This window comes from Pangasianodon hypophthalmus, chromosome 12, assembly GCF_027358585.1.
Source record: "Pangasianodon hypophthalmus isolate fPanHyp1 chromosome 12, fPanHyp1.pri, whole genome shotgun sequence".
Lineage (NCBI taxonomy): Eukaryota > Metazoa > Chordata > Actinopteri > Siluriformes > Pangasiidae > Pangasianodon > Pangasianodon hypophthalmus.
Window position 1 is genome coordinate 13850239 of NC_069721.1, and position 18863 is coordinate 13869101.

General features: G+C 37.1%; 2 protein-coding genes across 3 annotated transcripts in view; one reads left to right on the plus strand and one right to left on the minus strand.

Annotated features, from left to right (window-relative positions):
* LOC113527468 (dynein axonemal heavy chain 17) overlaps window positions 1–18863 on the plus strand; it is a 41893-nt gene that overhangs the window by 6668 nt on the left and 16362 nt on the right. Inside the window, exons 10-47 of one of the 2 annotated variants that reach the window (XM_053238621.1) lie at window positions 402–518; window positions 621–889; window positions 989–1184; window positions 1357–1503; window positions 1589–1697; window positions 2532–2635; window positions 2719–2859; window positions 2962–3105; window positions 3213–3395; window positions 3519–3773; window positions 3871–4040; window positions 4184–4406; window positions 4539–4655; window positions 4734–4820; window positions 5629–5781; window positions 5884–6132; window positions 6229–6351; window positions 6521–6868; window positions 9800–9891; window positions 10014–10140; window positions 10225–10377; window positions 10471–10596; window positions 10711–10818; window positions 12325–12456; window positions 12590–12750; window positions 12855–13011; window positions 13089–13193; window positions 13530–13687; window positions 13780–13918; window positions 14054–14281; window positions 15087–15224; window positions 15480–15612; window positions 15742–15869; window positions 16015–16163; window positions 16306–16588; window positions 18076–18249; window positions 18338–18545; window positions 18652–18817. In XM_053238621.1, the coding sequence (XP_053094596.1) occupies window positions 402–518; window positions 621–889; window positions 989–1184; window positions 1357–1503; window positions 1589–1697; window positions 2532–2635; window positions 2719–2859; window positions 2962–3105; window positions 3213–3395; window positions 3519–3773; window positions 3871–4040; window positions 4184–4406; window positions 4539–4655; window positions 4734–4820; window positions 5629–5781; window positions 5884–6132; window positions 6229–6351; window positions 6521–6868; window positions 9800–9891; window positions 10014–10140; window positions 10225–10377; window positions 10471–10596; window positions 10711–10818; window positions 12325–12456; window positions 12590–12750; window positions 12855–13011; window positions 13089–13193; window positions 13530–13687; window positions 13780–13918; window positions 14054–14281; window positions 15087–15224; window positions 15480–15612; window positions 15742–15869; window positions 16015–16163; window positions 16306–16588; window positions 18076–18249; window positions 18338–18545; window positions 18652–18817 (6200 nt within the window). Of the gene's footprint in view, window positions 1–401; window positions 519–620; window positions 890–988; window positions 1185–1356; window positions 1504–1588; window positions 1698–2531; window positions 2636–2718; window positions 2860–2961; window positions 3106–3212; window positions 3396–3518; window positions 3774–3870; window positions 4041–4183; window positions 4407–4538; window positions 4656–4733; window positions 4821–5628; window positions 5782–5883; window positions 6133–6228; window positions 6352–6520; window positions 6869–9799; window positions 9892–10013; window positions 10141–10224; window positions 10378–10470; window positions 10597–10710; window positions 10819–12324; window positions 12457–12589; window positions 12751–12854; window positions 13012–13088; window positions 13194–13529; window positions 13688–13779; window positions 13919–14053; window positions 14282–15086; window positions 15225–15479; window positions 15613–15741; window positions 15870–16014; window positions 16164–16305; window positions 16589–18075; window positions 18250–18337; window positions 18546–18651; window positions 18818–18863 lie in introns of those variants that run through there. The other variant, XM_034309192.2, reaches the window with a different exon arrangement.
* The window catches only part of LOC113527469 (CDP-diacylglycerol--glycerol-3-phosphate 3-phosphatidyltransferase, mitochondrial), a 37195-nt gene continuing 32473 nt past the window's right edge, over window positions 14142–18863 (minus strand). Inside the window, exon 11 of the mRNA XM_026915318.3 lies at window positions 14142–14252. The gene's annotated coding sequence lies outside the window, so the exon portion shown is untranslated. The remainder of the gene's footprint in view (window positions 14253–18863) is intronic.

The following is an 18863-nucleotide window of genomic DNA, read 5'->3' on the forward strand; positions in this document are numbered from 1 at the left end:
CTCTACTGCATCTGTACCGCGTCTAATGAAACTGTGAGTTTAACTACTGTATGCAACTTTAACTGTATATTACTATGGTTACAATTGTTTATAGGCAGCGCATTAACTTAGACCGGTGATTAAACTGACTGGAACTACCTGTGCATTCAGCAGTTTGAACGCACACCTTCCAGCCAGTCGGAATCGAGTATACAGACATACCATTGTATAAGAGAAATAAAACACTTTGTGACTTGCTTTTATTGGAAAATCAACTTTTGCGTGTTTAAGGCCTGAAGCGAAGCATCACACTACCCCATCATTGATTAACTTCCTATAAAAGCACAGCCAATCATGTTTAATTCTTTACAAACAAATTCTGAGAAATATGCTAAATATGAGGATGCTATTCAATGATGCAGAGCTTTGAGATGGACTTTAAAGAGTTCCAGACGCACATTACAGACTATGAGCGGAGGCTTGGGACAATCTTTTGTCAAGCATTTGAGGACTGTGCATTCCCAGAGTCAGCTACAAAGGTCAGCTGCATTAAACATTTAATTGAGGAATACTCAGTAATGGCGGAATTCATCTGATTGCTAACCTCTTGTGTTTTCACATTTATTCTTTTAAAACAACAGCTATTTGAAATGTTTGGTTTTATTCTGGAGAGACCTCTACTTCTGTCGCTGATCTCCTCAAAGTACAAGAAATTGTTTGAAATGTTCAGCTTAGAGCTCGATAGAATCAAGCTAATTTATGATGCTCAGATGGCAGCATTGGAAATATGTCAAGGTGCCCCTCCCATTGCTAAGAATATGCCACCTGTTGCTGGACAACTGAAATGGGCCCAAGAATTAAGAGACAGATTGCAGACACAGGCGAAGAGCATCAAGGCAGTTCATCATATGTATGTATGCATTTTTCTGGTTACAGGTTGAATGATTTTGGAACATTTGGAACACTACATGGAGTAATGTATCTTTATCTCAATTAAACTGTCTTGTAGGTATATGGACACCGATGAGGTGAAACTTGTCTGCCAAAAATACGATGAGATGATGGACCTGTTGCATAATTACTGTGATCGGGTTTATGCACAATGGAGTGCCAAAGTAGATATTGATTGCAAGTTCAACTTGGGCAAACCACTGCTGCAAAGAAACCAAAAAACGAATGTCCTTAGAGTTAATTTCAATAAGCAGGTTTGTATTGTTGTTTATTTTTAAAAAATATGATGCCAAAAGAAAAGAAATGTACACACGTATAAGTGTTTAAATGGTTTAAATCCTGTGCAGTTTGCCCAGTGCAACAGTCAATTCAGAGTTATTCATAGCATAGTTGATGGGTCTTGGGCATTCTCTTTTTACTTTTCAGCTTGTGGCTGTGCTGAGGGAGGTAAAATACCTCACAATACTAGAACAAGAGGGTATCCCTCCTTGTGCAGCTGATATTTTTGCCAAGCATGAAACATTCCGAAAATATGTTGCCAATTTGAACCTCATTGCATCTGGGTACAATCAGGTATGGATGAAACGTTGTATTTTGTCACTTTAACTAAAAACATAGTATTTGTTTGAGCTTATATTAGTTGATTACTACTTTTCAGGTTCAGGCTACACTTCTACCTGTGGAGTTTTCACTAATTAAGGAAGAATTGACGAACATAGATGAAGAGTTAGCACGTGCTGAAAACTCCCTCTGTTGGGATAGTGAAGGTTGGGTGTTAATCTTTATTGCCATCATAATTACACTATATATTTATAGGCTGTAAGTATGAAAGAGCAACTCCACTGGCTTCTATTTCTGTTGTCAATGTTTTCATCATTGCCAGCTCTAAAAAAGAAAAAGTGTGTGTGTGTGTGTGTGTGTGTGTGTGTGTGTGCGCGGGGGGGTTGCCAGTCCATTGCAGGGCACCAAGCATGCACACATCCACACACTCATTCACACCTAGCCAATAGTAGCCAATCCACATGCATGTTTTTTGGGAGATGGGAGGAAACTGGAGAACCACATGTATATGGGGAGAACATGCGAAACTCCGCACAGACAGTAATCTGAGTTCAGGTTTAAGCCTGGGTCCCTTTGAGGTGGCAGTGCTACCTGCTGTCACTCTAAAATATGTTTTGCCCATAAATAATAGTGATGGCACATGATGTAAGTCTAATGTCAACTTACTGTAGAACACTTTTTTTTTTTGGTGCGGGAGACACATTAGTAAGAAAAATTACTTTTGTATAGACTTAGACTTGATCAAAATAGGAGATAATAACCTTCATGATCATGATTTGTTAATTTTTTTGTAAAATAATTCCACTGTTGCTGCTCTTTAAACTGATTAAACTTATTACTGTGTGCTTGAACCTCAATTTTACTTATCCACACTAGTGGGCACCTGGAGAAGCTCAACTAGTTATGATGTGGAGAATAGGTCCCAGGTGTTGTGCTTACTGCTGTAAAAATACAAACTATCTTACTGAGGTGGGTTTAAAGGAACTGCTGTGTTTGCAGGCACTTTTTTTAGCAACCAGATATGTTTTTGTTTTATTCAGGTATATGGGAGTATATTGAGAAAATGAGAGACACTCTGCATGATGTCCAGAGCAGGATTGAATTGGCCAAATCTAATGTTAAAACAATACAGGACATAATGGATGTAAGTGATCATCCATTACAGTGATACTGTAAATAAATTCATCAACCTTTCCTTGCAACAGTGACTATGGAATGTATTTATAGGAATGGATATTGACTCAGATGTATGAAAGAAAAGACAGCAAAGAAGAGGCACTTCTTGATTTAGATGGAAGACTTGTTGCTCTACAAAAGAAGTATAACAGCATTACAGAATCTGGAGAGAAGATTCACGCCTTGATAGCAGTACTGATACATCGAATTTACAACAATATTACAAATTTGTTAAAATGTTATTTAGGTGTTAAACATGTACATTAATATTACAAAATTCTTCTTTATCCTCAGGAAAATAAAATGATATTCAGGGCAAATGAATGCTCAGAGTCTTGGATAAAGTATGCAGACTACATTGATGATAAAGTTCGTGATGGATTCTTCAAGGTCATCTATGTGTCCCTTGATTTTCTAGTTAACAATATGTGTGCAGAGGTAGGGACTCTCAGGAATTCACAGGGTTCTTTAAGCATAACAGACTTTCATAATGGTTTGTTGAATGTTGTTATTTATTTATTTATTTATTTATTTTGTTTGAACAGACCAAATATCCCTTATTTGAAGTATCTTTTGCACTGGAGGATGGAAATACTGCCTTCCATCCATCTCTCAGTTATGAGATTTCGGATGGCCTCTATTATTTTGTTCAAAACCTTATTTATGACATCTATGTGACTGCCACACTTATCCCACGTATATCGATGACAAACAGATTCAGTTACATGGTAAATACATGTCTCATTGCACATATGCTAGTCTAAATAATGTATACTTATTTGTTTTTATTGTTGGGCAAGGTTCTGTTTATCCCAGGCATGTTACACATATTAAAACTGTTGCTTGTATAGGTGGAACTTGAAGAAATGACTGAGCTAACAGACATGCGTAAAGAGGTAACGAATCAAGTGCTGAATGCAATGAAGGAGGCTCAGGATTATAATGAGGTCTTTCATAAGTATGCCTATCTCTGGAAAGATGATCAGGATAAGATCATGGAGCTGTTCCTAATGTATGGCAAAGTGTTCACACATGATGACATTGTAGCCCGTCATTATGAGAATATCCCAAAAAACCCACCAACACTCAAAGAATTCAAAGGAGCGGTAATGAGAGTGTACCATGCTGTATACTTAATGGCAGAGACATTTCAGTTCTTGCCTAGGTTGTGTAACTATTCTGATACAACATCTCTGATTTTAGATTGACACCTATGAAGACCTCTACACTGAAGTGAAAAAACTGAAGGACACAAAAGTATTACAGCAGTGGCTTCAGATTGACATCAGGCCATTCAAGCACACTCTCCTCAATATAATCCGAAAATGGAGCTGGATGTTTAAGCAGAATCTTATCGACAATGTTACTAATAGGTACTGTTCAGAACATTAAAATGAATCATAACATTAAGCATGTAAGGGCAGGTTATCTATAAATGGAACAGTTGGTTGAGTGAATTTAATAATGTAACCAGCAGTGAGCTGATGGTTAAAGCTTGTGCCTTTCTGAATTTTAGCCTGAAGGATCTGGAGGCTTTTATTGAGGAGGTGAAGTTAGGTCTTACTAGGATTGTAGTAGAGGGAGATGATGAGAGCTTGATGGAGGTAATGGGACATCTATTTAGAGTGAAAGACCGACAGGTGGCCACTGACACCATGTTTGACCCACTGAAGGACACCATTGAATTCCTTAAAGAGTATGGAGAGAAGCTTCCTGATGAAGTCCATGCACAATTACAGGCAAAATAGTCATTGTCACCGTGTCATATTTAATTATATAATTAAATAAGACACATATAATAAGAAATATTCATAATTGGTTAAAATGTAATTTATTCTCCTGTTTATTAAGTGTGTTTCTTAAATTGGCAGGATTTACCAGAGCACTGGAATAATCTGAAAAATACTGCTTCTCAAGTAAAAAAAAATCTTCTTCCATTGCAAGTGCAGGAAGGCAATAAAATTAAAGAGATGTGCCACCAATTTGAGGTATATGAAAATAATAATTGTTAGCATTTTATGTTGTATTAAGCTAAAATAAATTTCTATTTGCATTTTTGTATACAGATCAAGCAGCTTGAGTTTCGAGAGAAGTTTGAACAGCAGTCATTGTTTCTCTACTCTTGTAAGGATCCCTATGAAGCCCTTGATAAGGTAAAAATTTAGAAACTTCCTTTTTTTCCCAAGCTCCTCTTTCTACAAAATATTTTTGAACTAGAATTTTGCACACCAGGGTCCGTATTTAGAATTGCACCATGTACATGAGGTAAGTTGCATGTATTCAGTATCTGGTTACATATATGGTCATGCAAGTCGATTTTCTGAGTGCGCCATTCAGATTATGCAGGTTACCTCTATGTAGATCACGCCTCTGGGGTTTTCAGTAGCATCTAGACCACTACCTTTAAACACAAGCACTTGTCTGTAAGCTTGAAAAGCAATCAGGAATAGAAAATGCTGACAGAATTAGGACAATTTTATCACACATTTAATTCACTAATTTGAGTTGTTAAATGAATAAAGTAATGATAATGTCTATGTTAATTCAGTGTGCTCTCCTGTAGAGAAAAAAATGCCTGTGGTTTAAAGGATAAGCTGACTGAGCATTTATCTGCTATGCTCATGGCTCATCTTAAGTAGTTGCTCATAATTTTATCCATAAAAATTTACTTGAGAAAGCAGTGTTTTTGAGTAAAATGCTGTCTCCTCCAATCTTCGTGGGAAAAAAAAAACCTTTTGGGATGATACTATTAATAGTTTCATATTTATGCATTCAATATTGGTTTCAAATGAGTACATCTGCAGCCTAAAACATAAATTTCAGTGTGACATATTGTGGTTACATCAAACTGCTAGACAGAGGTACTGGAGTAGCACCTATATAGCCCAAGGTGCAAATTTGAAGTGTTATTAATATCATTGCATTATTGCAAGTATTTAAAGGTTTTGTTTTATGTTGCAGGCTCAGAACACTGTCATTGCATTTGAGGCTGAAAAGGAGCGCTTGTATAAGTTAGCAAACTTATTTGAAGTGAATGTCCCAGATGACAAGGAGATGAAAGCTTGTCAAAAAGACATTGTTTTGCTGAAGGAATTATGGGACATGATATATTTGGTAGAGATCACACAAATTTCACAAAAACCAACATCCATTATAAAGTATTTACAGATAGACTTTAAATTTCTGCAATATATGAGAAGGTTTATTATGCCACAGGTTAGAGGACATATGGATGCCTGGAGAAGAACTCCCTGGAAAGACATAAATGTAGATGACATGGTTAGGGACACCAAGAAGTATGCCAAAGACATCAAGGGTCTAGATAAAGAAATGAAAGGATGGGATGCTTTCACAGGCTTGGAAAACATGGTGAAGAACATGATAACATCTCTGCGGGCAGTGGGAGATCTTCAGAGTCCAGCCATCAGAGACAGGCATTGGCAGCAGCTGATGATGGCAACCGAGGTGGTTTAAACTCAACCATTTGTATGCAGGCATGCATTTTGGAAGAACTGCTTTCCTTGATCATCTTTCATGAATGACCCTATATTGTTTCTATAGGTGAACTTTAAAATGTCAGAGAAAACTACACTTGAAGACTTATTGAAGTTGAACCTCCATAAATTTGAGGACGAAGTCATTAGAATTGTTGACAGAGCTGTAAAGGAATTGGCGATGGAAAAGGTAAATTCAACATTTGGGAAAAATAATTTTAAAAGATTTTCATGGCCTCATCTTCTTGCTTTGCTTCTTTCACTGTTCTACTGCTATCTAGGGCTCTGCTACCACACATATGTGATAAATATATCTTTATTATTAATGGGTGTACACGGCATTAAATATCTTTTTGTAGGTACTGCATGAGCTGGACAATACTTGGAGAGATTTGGTGTTTGAGTATGACCCCCATGGTCGCACAGGCACCATGCTGTTGAAGCAGAATGAGATGCTGGTGGAGACATTACAGGACAACCAGGTGCAGCTGCAGACTCTCCTGACTTCCAAATACATTGCCCACTTCCTGGAGGATGTGTCAAGTTGGCAGCAGAAACTGTCCATTGCAGACATAGTTATCTCCACCTGGTTCCACGTGCAACATACATGGTCTTACCTAGAATGCATTTTCATTGGCTCTGAAGACATCCGTTCACAGTTACCGGAAGATTGCAATCGTTTTAATGGCATTGACATTGAATTCAAGGTGTGTAGAAACTAGAAATTTATCAGGGCTCTGATATGCTACTTAGCAGCACCAATTTAATAAGAGAAGCATAAAGTATTCATTTCTAGTCTAAGTGTCAAAAATAAGAAAAAAATCCTAAGGCAGTATTATAATTCTATTATAAATGTTAAGGTTTCTGATTTGTTTTTATTTATTAACCCACAGTTATGTTTTTGTTTCCGATATTTAGCTAGATTTTACAGTATGCTACTTAAGACCCATGTAATAATCTAACACTTTTTAAAATGTGAAACGAAGTATGGCATATATACATTTATACCACGAATCTCAAATCCGAGAAAGAGAGAGAGAGAGAGAGAGAGTGATCCAATCAGAGAGAGGAGGAGGGAGAGAGAGAGACCTAAAGGAAATACAATGGCTATAAAAAGTCTACACATCCCTGTTAAAATGGCAGGTGTTTGTGATGTAAAAAAATGAAACAAAGATCATGTCAGAACTTTTTCCACCATCAATGTGAAATTACGACGTATAAAAATTAAATGAAAAACAATGAGAAACATTTTAGGGAAAAATAGTAAAAATAAAAAACTTACAATAACCTAGTGTTGCATAAGTGTGCACATCCCTAAACTAATACTCTGTTGAAGCACCTTTTAATTTTATTACACCACTCAGTCTTTTTAGGTAAGAGTCTATCAGCGTGGTACATCTTGACTTGGCAATATTTTCCCAATCTTTCTTGCAAAACATTCTAAATTCGTCAGATTGTAAGGGCATCTCCTGTGCACAGCCCACTTCAGGTCACCCCACAGATTTTTAGTTGGATTCAGGCCTGGGCTCTGGCTTGGTCATTCAAAAACATTGATCTGCTTTTGGTTAAGCCATTCCTTTGTTGATTTGGATGTATGCTTTGGGTCATTGTCATGCTGAAAGGTGAAATTCTTTTTCATCTTCAGTTTACTAGCAGACACCTGAATATTTTGCACTAAAATCGACTGGTATTTGTAGCTATTCATTATTCCCTTCACTTTGATAAAAGCCCCAGTTCTGGCTGAAGAAAAGCATGATGCTGCCACCACCATGCTGCAGCTTGGGTATGGTGTTCTTTTGGTGATGTGCTATTTTGCACTAAACATACCTTTTGGAATTATGTAATTATTACACCTTTTGGAATTGGTCTCATCAGACCATAACACATATTGCCACATGGTTTTGGGTGATTTAGTTGAGCTTGGATTTTCTTTTTTTTTTTTTCTCGTGAGAAAGGGCTTCTGTCTATCCACCCTACCCCATAGCCCAGAATATGAGAGATTGTTGTCACATGCAGAAAGTAATCAGTCTTCTTTGTCCAGCCTAGGTGTTGTCCTGCTTGCTCACAGGGTCAGCTTTTCTGCATTATTGCCTCCATTTTGCATGGTCTGCTGCAACCTGTTTGGTGACATTGGCTGCATGCATGTCTTCCTTATCTGATCCAGCGATGATTTCTTTGGTCTTCCACGCAGCCTCTTGCCTTCTGGGCTGAGTGCTAATGCTATTTTCGCTACTGAGACTTCATAGCACATGTCCCTACCACCTCAGGTGTGCTTCTTGTATCTTTTCTTGAATTGGAGCAACACAGAGGGTCTTCTGTACATCGATGTTTGTAACTCTATCATGCCTTGTTAGCCCAATTGACCACCTAAGCATCTGCATTTCCATGGCGTTAAAGACTTGTTCATGTTTCTTGGTTATCGGCCAACACTCTGCTCCATATAATGCCACTGGTCTGATGACAGTTCTGTAGAACTAGGATTTCAGATGTATTGGGATCTTGTGGTCACAGAGGACTCCAGTAGATTGGCACCATTTTACCAATGCTCTCCTGATTGATACGTTTCAACAAATGAGATACCATGCATGCTTTGTAAGCTCTTTGCGGACCATGGCTTCAGCAGATGGATGAAACCAAGAAGATGTGAAGAAAATTCTATAGAAACAGCTGACCTTTATTTGGGGATTAATCAGAATAATTTGAATGACGACAGTTGTATGATAGTTACTTTTGAACATGAGATCGAATGTGATTGGTTCATTGTGAACACACCCACATCCCCAACTATAAAAAGGTATGCACACTTATGCAACCAGGTTATTTTAACTTTTTTATTTTTTCTATTTTTCCCCTAAAATGTTTCTGATTCTTTTTCACTTAATTTTTATACAATGTAATTTCACACTAAGGGTGGAAATAGTTCTGACATGATTTATCTTGGTTTCATTTTTTACATCACAAAAACCTGCCATTTTAACAGGGTTGTGTAGACTTTTTATATCTGTTGTACATGAATGTATATAAATATAATATAAATGTATATAATCTAGTATAAATATTAACATAAACACCATTACACATACACAGTATATCATTTAATATCATGTTATTAGTCCCATATCATGCACGATGTGTTGTTCCCCAGTAAATTAAAGATTGTAATCGTTGGCAAATGGCTGTGGTATAAGCATAAGTAATAACATACTTCCAGACCATGCAATTATACGAAAATAATGCAGTCTACTTCGTGTCGCATCACATCACACCCTCCGGCATGTATTATTTTCTGAAAACCGCACGGTCTGTCATGTACTATTCCTTATTTATTCAGACGCATTTCCTATGTTTTTAGAAAACACATTTCAGTAGACTTATGTTAGACAATTATGGCATTTGATTGTAAACATTGTAATGTAGAATTTTTTGCCTTGCCATATGTAAAATCTGGGGAGAATAAAAAATATTCCAATAGAGGAATTCAGCATTTTATTGAACTTTGTGGCAGGCGAAAGAAAAGTCAGTTTGTATGTTTGGAGTAGTATTTGACTAATCAATTACTGTAGGTTTTTCATGACCTGTGCCACCTACACATGGCTATCATTACCTTTGACTCACTTTTTAATTTTTTTTCCTTTAAGGAAGTGATGGCTGATGCCGTCAAGACTCCAATGGTGATTGAGTGTACAAATAAGAAAGGTCTTGCAGAGAAGCTGGAAAATTTAGAGTCTAGGTGACTGTCTTTACTTTTTGCAAGTTCCTTTACCATTTCCAAGTAATTTTGGCTACTTAATCTTGGTCATGTAGTTCTGCAATACAGGTAGAACTAAAACTCCATATTGTACTCTTTATCAGGTTGGCAACATGTGAGAAAGCACTGGTAGAATATTTAGAGATCAAAAGACTTGCTTTTCCTCGGTTTTACTTTGTGTCCTCTGCGGATCTCCTGGATATATTGTCAAGTGGCAACAATCCTGTTGAGGTGACCTTTCAAAAAATTTCCTTTTGAGATTGTGTCCATATCTTGTTGCATTATTTGCCTAACATATTCTCTGTTTTCTTATAGGTCACTAAACACTTGTCAAAACTGTTTGACAGCATATCCAATTTGAAGTTCCAACTTGATGAAAATGATAAACCTCTAAAACAGGCACTGGGAATGTACAGTAATGAAAATGAATATGTTACATTTGATAGAGAATGTGACTGTTCAGGACAGGTAAATATCTAAAAAACTGTGAAGGTACATTGATGGTCATATTGTAGTAATTTTAAAGAATAACCTGCATTGCCCATAAACTTTTATTCTCAGGTAGAGACATGGTTAAACAGAGTGTTGGAAAGAATGGTGGAAACATTGCGAGTTAAATTTGAAGACGCTGTCACATCCTATGAAAAGAAGCCCAGAGAGCAGTGGCTCTTTGACCACCCTGCACAGGTTTACACAGAACTGTACTGTATATTCCTCCCACTTAGATTTGTATGTAAATTTTGGTACTATGCCTACCCTTTACATATTTTTTTTACATGATTATTACTGTTTTATGTTTAGATTGCTTTAGCTGCCACTCAGATTTGGTGGACCAATGAGGTGGGTAATGCTTTAGCAAAACTTGAAGAGGGATATGAAACTGCCATGAAGGATTACTTCAAAAAGCAGGTTTGTGGACAATTACATTTTTTTCACAATGAAAATGAAACACTAACTAAATAAAAATTTACTATTGTACTCATAATCTATAACAAAATGTAGCGATATATATATATATATATATATGTATATATAGCCATAACATTATGACCACTTGCCTAATATTGTGTTGGTCCCCCTTTTGCTGCCAAAACAGCCCTGACCCGTCGAGGTGTGGACTCCACTAGATCCCTGAAGTTGTGCTGTGGTATCTGACACAAAGACGTCCTTTAAGTTCTGTAAGTTGCGAGGTGGGGCCTTCATGGATCGGACTTGATGGCCAGCACACCCCACAGATGTTCGATTGGATTGAGATCTGGGGAATGTGGAGGCCAAGTCAACACCTTGAACTCTTTGTCATGTTCCTCGAACCATTCCTGAACAATTTTTACAGTGTGGCAGGGCGCATTATCTTGCCAAAAGAGGTCACTTCCATTAGGGAATACTGTTGCCATGAAGGGGTGTACCTGGTCTGCAACAGTGTTTAGGTAGGTGTTATGTGTCAAAATAGCATCTACATGAATGCCAGGACCCAAAGTTTCCAAGCAGAACATTGCCCAGAGCATCACACTGCCTCCGCCAGCTTGCCTTCTTCCCATAGTGCATCCTAGTGCCATCTCTTCCCCAGGTAAACGATGCACACGCCCCCGGCCTTCCACATGATGTAAAAGAAAATGTGATTTATCTGACCAGGCCACCTTCTTCCATTGCTCTGTGGTCCAGTTCTGATGCTCACCTGTCCATTGTAGGCACTTTTGGCAGTGGACAGAGGTCAGCATGGGCACTCTGACAGGTTTGTGGCTACGCAGCCCCATACGCAGCAAGCCGCGATGCACTGTGTGTTCTGACACCTTTCTGTCATAGCCAGCTTTAACTTTGCAGCAATCTGTGCTACAGTAGCTCTTCTGTGGGATCAGACCAGACAGACTAGCCTTCACTCCCCACGTGCATCAGTGAGCCCTGGGCGCCCATGACCCGGTCGCTAGTTCACCGGTTGTCCTTCCTTGGACCACTTTTGGTAAGTACTAACCACTGCATACCGGGAACACCCCACAAGAGCTGCCGTTTTGGAGATGCTCTGACCCAGTCATCTAGCCATCACAGTTTGGCCGTTGTCAAAGTCTCTCTAATCCTTACGCTTGCCCATTTTTCCAACACCGACTGGTCACCGACTGGTCACTTGCTGTCTAATATATCTCAACCCTTGACAGGTGCTATTGTAACAAGATAATCAATATTATTCACTTCACCTGTCAGTGGTCATAAAGTTATGGCTGATCAGAGACGGAAGTGGGAAATGACCAGAAACGGTTGATTTAAACAGTGGGAAAACTCCCTATTTGATATAAATGTATTTGCTCTTGGGAAACTAAACTGACTAAGATACAGTTGCAAACTATTTAGAATTGCATTTATTTCCTGTACTGTTATTTGATTACAAACCCTTTGTTACATCAAGTATATTGTTTCTTGTAGGTTTCTCAGCTAAATGCCCTGATCACACTGCTGATTGGTGAGCTCACTAAAGGAGATCGCCAGAAGATCATGACTATCTGTACAATTGATGTTCATGCTCGCGATGTTGTTGCTAAATTGATTGCTAACAAAGTGAGTACAATCCATAAAGGTCCTGCATGGAATTGTCTAAACCATACTTTATATAGTATGTGCAACATGATCAATAGCTATTAAACAAATTGATACAAATAATAACACTAGTTTTATTTTCTGTTAAAACCAGATTGACAATGTTCAAGCATTTATGTGGCAGTCTCAGTTGAGGCATCGCTGGGATAACGTCAGAAAGCAATGCTTTGCCAATATCTGTGACGCACAGTTCCAATACTCGTATGAATATTTAGGAAACACCCCTCGACTGGTTATCACACCGCTAACTGATAGGTATACCATTATGATATTGATAGGTAGGAAGAGCCTGTCTATACACTTTTGCCACCTGGATGATTTTGTTTTCTTTTTTAATTATCAATGTTTTGTTGGAGCAGGTGCTACATTACTCTCACCCAGTCTCTCCACCTCATTATGGGAGGGGCACCTGCAGGCCCTGCTGGAACTGGAAAGACAGAGACAACCAAAGATTTGGGGAGAGCACTGGGTATTATGGTGTATGTGTTCAACTGCTCTGAACAAATGGATTACAAGGTATGAGAAATGGAAATGTAGTACACAAATTTTGGATAGTTGTCACATTAATTAATACAAATGAATTTTTTTTAAAGTCTTGTGGAGATATTTACAAAGGTTTGGCCCAGACTGGAGCTTGGGGCTGCTTTGATGAGTTCAATCGGATATCTGTAGAAGTGTTGTCTGTCATAGCAGTACAGGTTTGATTTTTGTTTTTTATTGAAGAATTATGTATTTATAACTACAGCTAATAATAATAATAATAATAATAATAATAATACTAGTAATAATAGCATCCTATATGGGCAACCAAAAAGCTCATACTGTAACATTTTCATGTGATTATAATATATGATAAGATTCATAAGAAATTTTGAGGTTTAGGGGTATATTTTTAAAATGTGGTGTTCATGTGAGCAGGACATTGTGTATTTGTAGCTAAATCCCAAATAATATTATTAAATATTGTATAAAATGTGCAAATATAGGCAACACTACACACTATCACAGTTTTTCTATTATGCACAAAATTTCAGGTTAAGTGTATTCAGGCTGGCATCCGTGAAAAAAAAAGCACCATCGATTTCTTTGGGCAGATCATTAAACTGATCCCAACTGTTGGTGTTTTCATCACCATGAATCCTGGATATGCTGGCCGTGCTGAATTGCCAGAAAATCTCAAAGCCCTTTTCAGGTACAGGATAGTTTTTCTGCTCACAACAGCTTGTAGGGAAATAACATTTCTATGCTCAATACCGTTTTTATATCCTCATGTTTGGTGTACAGGCCATGTGCTATGGTTGTTCCTGATTTTGAGCTGATTTGTGAGATTATGTTGGTGGCAGAAGGATTTACCGAAGCCAGAATCCTAGCCAGGAAATTCATCACTCTTTATAGTCTGTGTAAAGAATTGCTTTCTAAACAGGTATTATGATTTACTTTAAATTTATTAGGGTGTGTTCAATCTGCATTCTATCACAGTTTAGAAAGCTCATACATCGCTTCATGTATGACATCACTTCTCACAGATCCCACTAGTATTCTTTCTCCTGATTCTTAGGATCATTATGATTGGGGACTGCGTGCAATTAAGTCAGTGCTTGTGGTGGCTGGATCCTTAAAGAGAGGAGACCCAGGCAGACCAGAAGACCAGGTGTTGATGAGAGCCTTAAGAGACTTCAACATTCCCAAGATTGTGATGGATGACATGCCAGTCTTCATGGGACTTATTGGAGATCTTTTCCCTGCGCTTGATGTGCCTAGGAAGAGGAATATGGAATTTGAGAAGGTTGTTGAAATGATCCCAGTTTCATATACAGTTGTTATTTATAATGTGCAATAATGTAGCATATCGATCTAGGAGATTCCAACAGACCAAATCAGCATTACATCATAGCAACAAAGAACTTCCTCCTCGTGGTTATCTCTAGTAACAGTGCACTGGAACAAAAGTATTATCCGAGGGAAATAAACAAGATATTGAAGAAAAAAAAACAAAAAACATGACCTTGTGAATAAATATCAGAATACTCAGATACTGTGTATTACTTCATGTTCACAGTTTGAGAAACAAGATGCAGATGATGGTGTTGTATTCCATTGAATTGTATTCTTTATAAATTGTTCTTATAAAGTTAATAATGATTAGCAAAGCATTTTGTCTTTAATATTGACTTAATAAGAACATAATTTAGGTTTTTAAATTGTTGATTAACATAGTGATTCTGGAAAGTTACAGTAGAACAATATGCATGCAGGCAAGAGGGAGGTGGCTGCAAAAAATGCCAACACAGAATAAAGCAAAACACTGACACTGACATCATCCTATTGGTTCAATATGGATTGATGATTTTAACTAATGTAATGAGTCTCAAATGTACCAAATCAATCAGTACAGAAAAAAAATTTATTAGGGTATATTTGATTTATCACTACTTAAAATTTAAAACTGATTTTCCACCAGTATGTATGTTGTTTACTGGCCTTCTGATTTTTTCAGTAGTTGTCAGTTGTTTAGAGGTTAAATGGTTTATTGAATGTATCAAAAATGAATAGAGACATTTATAAGTCCTGTAATCTGTTCATGTCCATAGACGGTGAAGCAGTCAGTGCTGGATTTGAAACTGCAGGCCGAGGACAGCTTTGTGCTAAAGGTGGTTCAGTTGGAGGAACTACTAGCTGTCAGACATTCAGTCTTTATCATTGGCAGTGCAGGGAGTGGCAAGTCTCAGGTAAATACATGACCATGATTCTCTGCTTCTAATGTGTAACATGGGTAACAGGTATGACCGCCAGTTAGTATAATGCAAACTGCATGCAAAATCACCTAACTGTTGTTGTTGAATTCGAAATTATTTGGCAAAAATTATTATTATTATTATTATTATTATTATTATTTAATTAAGTTTTTAACTATTAAGTATTTAAGTATTTAATGAATATGTAATTATTATTGTTAAAGAGTAGATGTTTCTTTTAATGGGAAGGTTTGGAAGTCTCTGAACAGAACATACCAAAACATGAAGAGGAAGCCTGTTGTAGTGGATTTAGATCCTAAGGCTGTTACTTGTGATGAGCTCTTTGGGATTATCAGCACTGCTACGAGAGAGTGGAAAGATGGTACATTAAATCACTGTTCCTGTTAAGAAGATGGTTAATCATGTTGTATGCTGTTGTTTATGTTCCAATAGCAAGACAACTAACAGGTATTGTTGATGAGTCCTTAGTATCTGCTATTTTTTTTTAAAGGTTTGTTCTCATGTGTCATGAGGGAGGTAGCTAACATAACTCATGATGGCCCTAAGTGGATTGTGTTGGATGGTGATATTGACCCCATGTGGATTGAATCCCTTAACACAGTTATGGATGACAATAAGGTATATATGGCACATCACACATAGACATTGCCTCTGTGCTACTGTTGTGCACTGATTTATAGCTAGTTATCAAACAAACAGGATTTTATATTGCTTATTAAATGATGTACATTTTCTTTCCTCTCTCTATATCTGGTGTGTGCAGGTGTTGACTCTGGCCAGTAATGAGCGTATCCCTTTGAACCCCACCATGCGACTAGTCTTTGAGATCAAAGACCTTCGAACTGCTACTCCAGCTACAGTGTCTAGAGCTGGAATTCTCTTTGTAAACTCTGCTGACCTGGGCTGGTGTCCGTAAGTTTAGGGTGTATTTATTTTAGATTGTATTCATTTACCAAAAGTATAGATAATATTCAGAAATCAGAAATCTGTAATATTAACTATGGTGTGTAGATAATAAAATGTCTGTAATAACCATGTGAAAATAATCCTTTAGAGTTGTGACAAGTTGGATCGAGAAACGAGATGTCCAGTCAGAGAAAGCATATCTGCTCCTTTTGTTTGAGAAGTATCTGCCAGCTTGCTTGGAAAAGATCAAATTCAGCTTAAAACAAATAATCCCAATCCCAGAGATAACACTAGTTCAAACACTACTATACCTCATGGAGTGCCTTCTGGTTCCTGAAAACATTCCACCTGACTCCAGCAAAGAGCTCTATGAGCTTTACTTGGTTTTTGCCTGTGTATGGGCCTTTGGAAGTTCCATGTTTCAGGATCAGGTGTGATATGCCCTTCAGATCAGTGGCTGAGCTTTTTGTTCAAAAGATCTTATACCTTATTGATCTCTAGGCCTGTCACGATAACTACTTTTGTTGGACAGTATATTGTCCCAGAAACAATTGTGATAAATGATATTATTGTCATTTTAAGACCATTTTATGCTACTGATATAATGATAATATAATAGCATAATAATGCAAGTACACCCTTTCAAAGAGCAATGAACTTTTAATTCTTAAGAATATTCAGACATAGGAATTGGAATGTCAAAAAAACGCCAGATTTTTAAATCAGCAGTCCACAAGAGACCGCAACAAATAAATGCAAATTAAACAGTGCCATTTTATACTGTTTATTACAAAGAACAAACCTAGCTGTTAACAAAGTGCATTTAGTTTTAAACTAAATTGCATAAAATTATAAAATAAAAAAATTTAACCTAGGCTCTCAGGCCAGTTCCAGTGTTAATTTTCACACTGTTTTTAATCGTAGATTTTGTCTACTGATGAAAAGATCCTTTAAATGTAGTCAATATTTCTTCATATTTATTAATTTTAATCAATTTTACTCTGACTAAAATCGCATCAAATATTTGAAAATAAATGGCATTTTAGTTGACGAGAAATGCAAAAATTAAACCAAATATTCACACACTTATCCTATATATTAAACATATATCAACAAAAACATGTGAAAACTGCCCTTGTTGTGAAAACCTGATCTCCAGTAATAATATTACAGTATTAATGTTACACTATTGTAATACAATATTGTGAATTGTTTATGCTTTAGTTCTTCATTGTCCGTGTTTTAGTGCGTTGTTATGGAAAGATCTTATTCACAACGTGACTTACCATTCTACCTCTTGCCTTACTTAACTTCAGGTTCACTTGTGCATTCTCGTCATTTTGTGCAGATGAAAGTTGTAATATGTTTATGTTGTGTATATGTCTGATTAATCTCATATGTGTATAGGATGCGTTTGGTTGAGGTAATTAGGCCGCTAGCAATGCACCTCAGTTTACTGGTGACAATCCCCGACATTATTGACTAGGACTGGATTATTTCAAGCACTGGAACTATTCTTTCTAGATTTTTCTTCTTAAAAAAAAAACATTGTTAGTGCATTGTTAATATCTTGCGTGTCACTTTTTAAACAGTATGTTTTAATTAAAATTGGTGCTAGTGCTTGCTACACATCTTAAATTCAAGTGCACACAGTTTTTGAATTCAAATTTGCGTTTTTTTCTTAAATTCAATGAATATTCAAAGTTTGAATTTTAATTTGACAACCCTAGAGCAGATGAGAGGACAGAAACAGTGTGAATGGCTAAAACGTTGGTGACTTTGAATTTCGACGATTGTGGTCATGTCCATATATCGTATGATAAGTCGATAACTTAATTGTCTTGGCAGGCCTATTGATCTCTTCATATTTATAGGCTTTGGAAATGTAATAAAAGTGATACACCTTTCTTTTATTTAGCTAATTGATTATCGTGTGGAATTCAGCAAATGGTGGGTCAGTGAGTTCAAGACCATCAAGTTTCCATCAGAGGGCACAGTGTTTGATTATTTCATCGACAGAGAGTCAAAAAAATTCATTCCATGGACAGAAAAAGTACCTAAATTCACTCTGGATCCAGACATTCCACTGCAGGTTAACAATAGGTTTCTGAGTCTACATACCTACAACAGACAGAAAAGAAGAGAATGGAAGAAGTAATATTTACTTGTTTCTCACACAGGCCTCCTTGGTTCACACTTCTGAGACCATTCGTATACGTTATTTCATGGATGAGCTAATAGAGAGAAAAAGGCCAGTAATGTTAGTAGGAAATGCTGGCTGTGGAAAGTCTGTGCTCATGGGAGACAAATTGCGCAGCCTTAGCACAGATCAGTATATGATTCAGTCTGTGCCTTTTAACTTCTACACTACTTCTGCAATGCTCCAAGGTGTGCATGCCTCTAATCAATCATTTTATTTATTTTTACTGATGTTTAATCCTCTAATTGTGTGGTAAAAATTTGATTTCATTATATTGAATATATTATTTAACAGCCATTTTGGAAAAGCCTTTAGAGAAGAAAGCAGGTCGTAACTACGGTCCCCCAGGAAACAAAAGTCTAATCTTCTTCATTGATGATATGAACATGCCTGAGGTAGACAAATACTTCACTGTGGCCCCACACACACTCATCCGCCAACACATGGATCATGGCCACTGGTAACATTGGTGTATTTTCTTACTACTTGTTTAAACACCTATACTC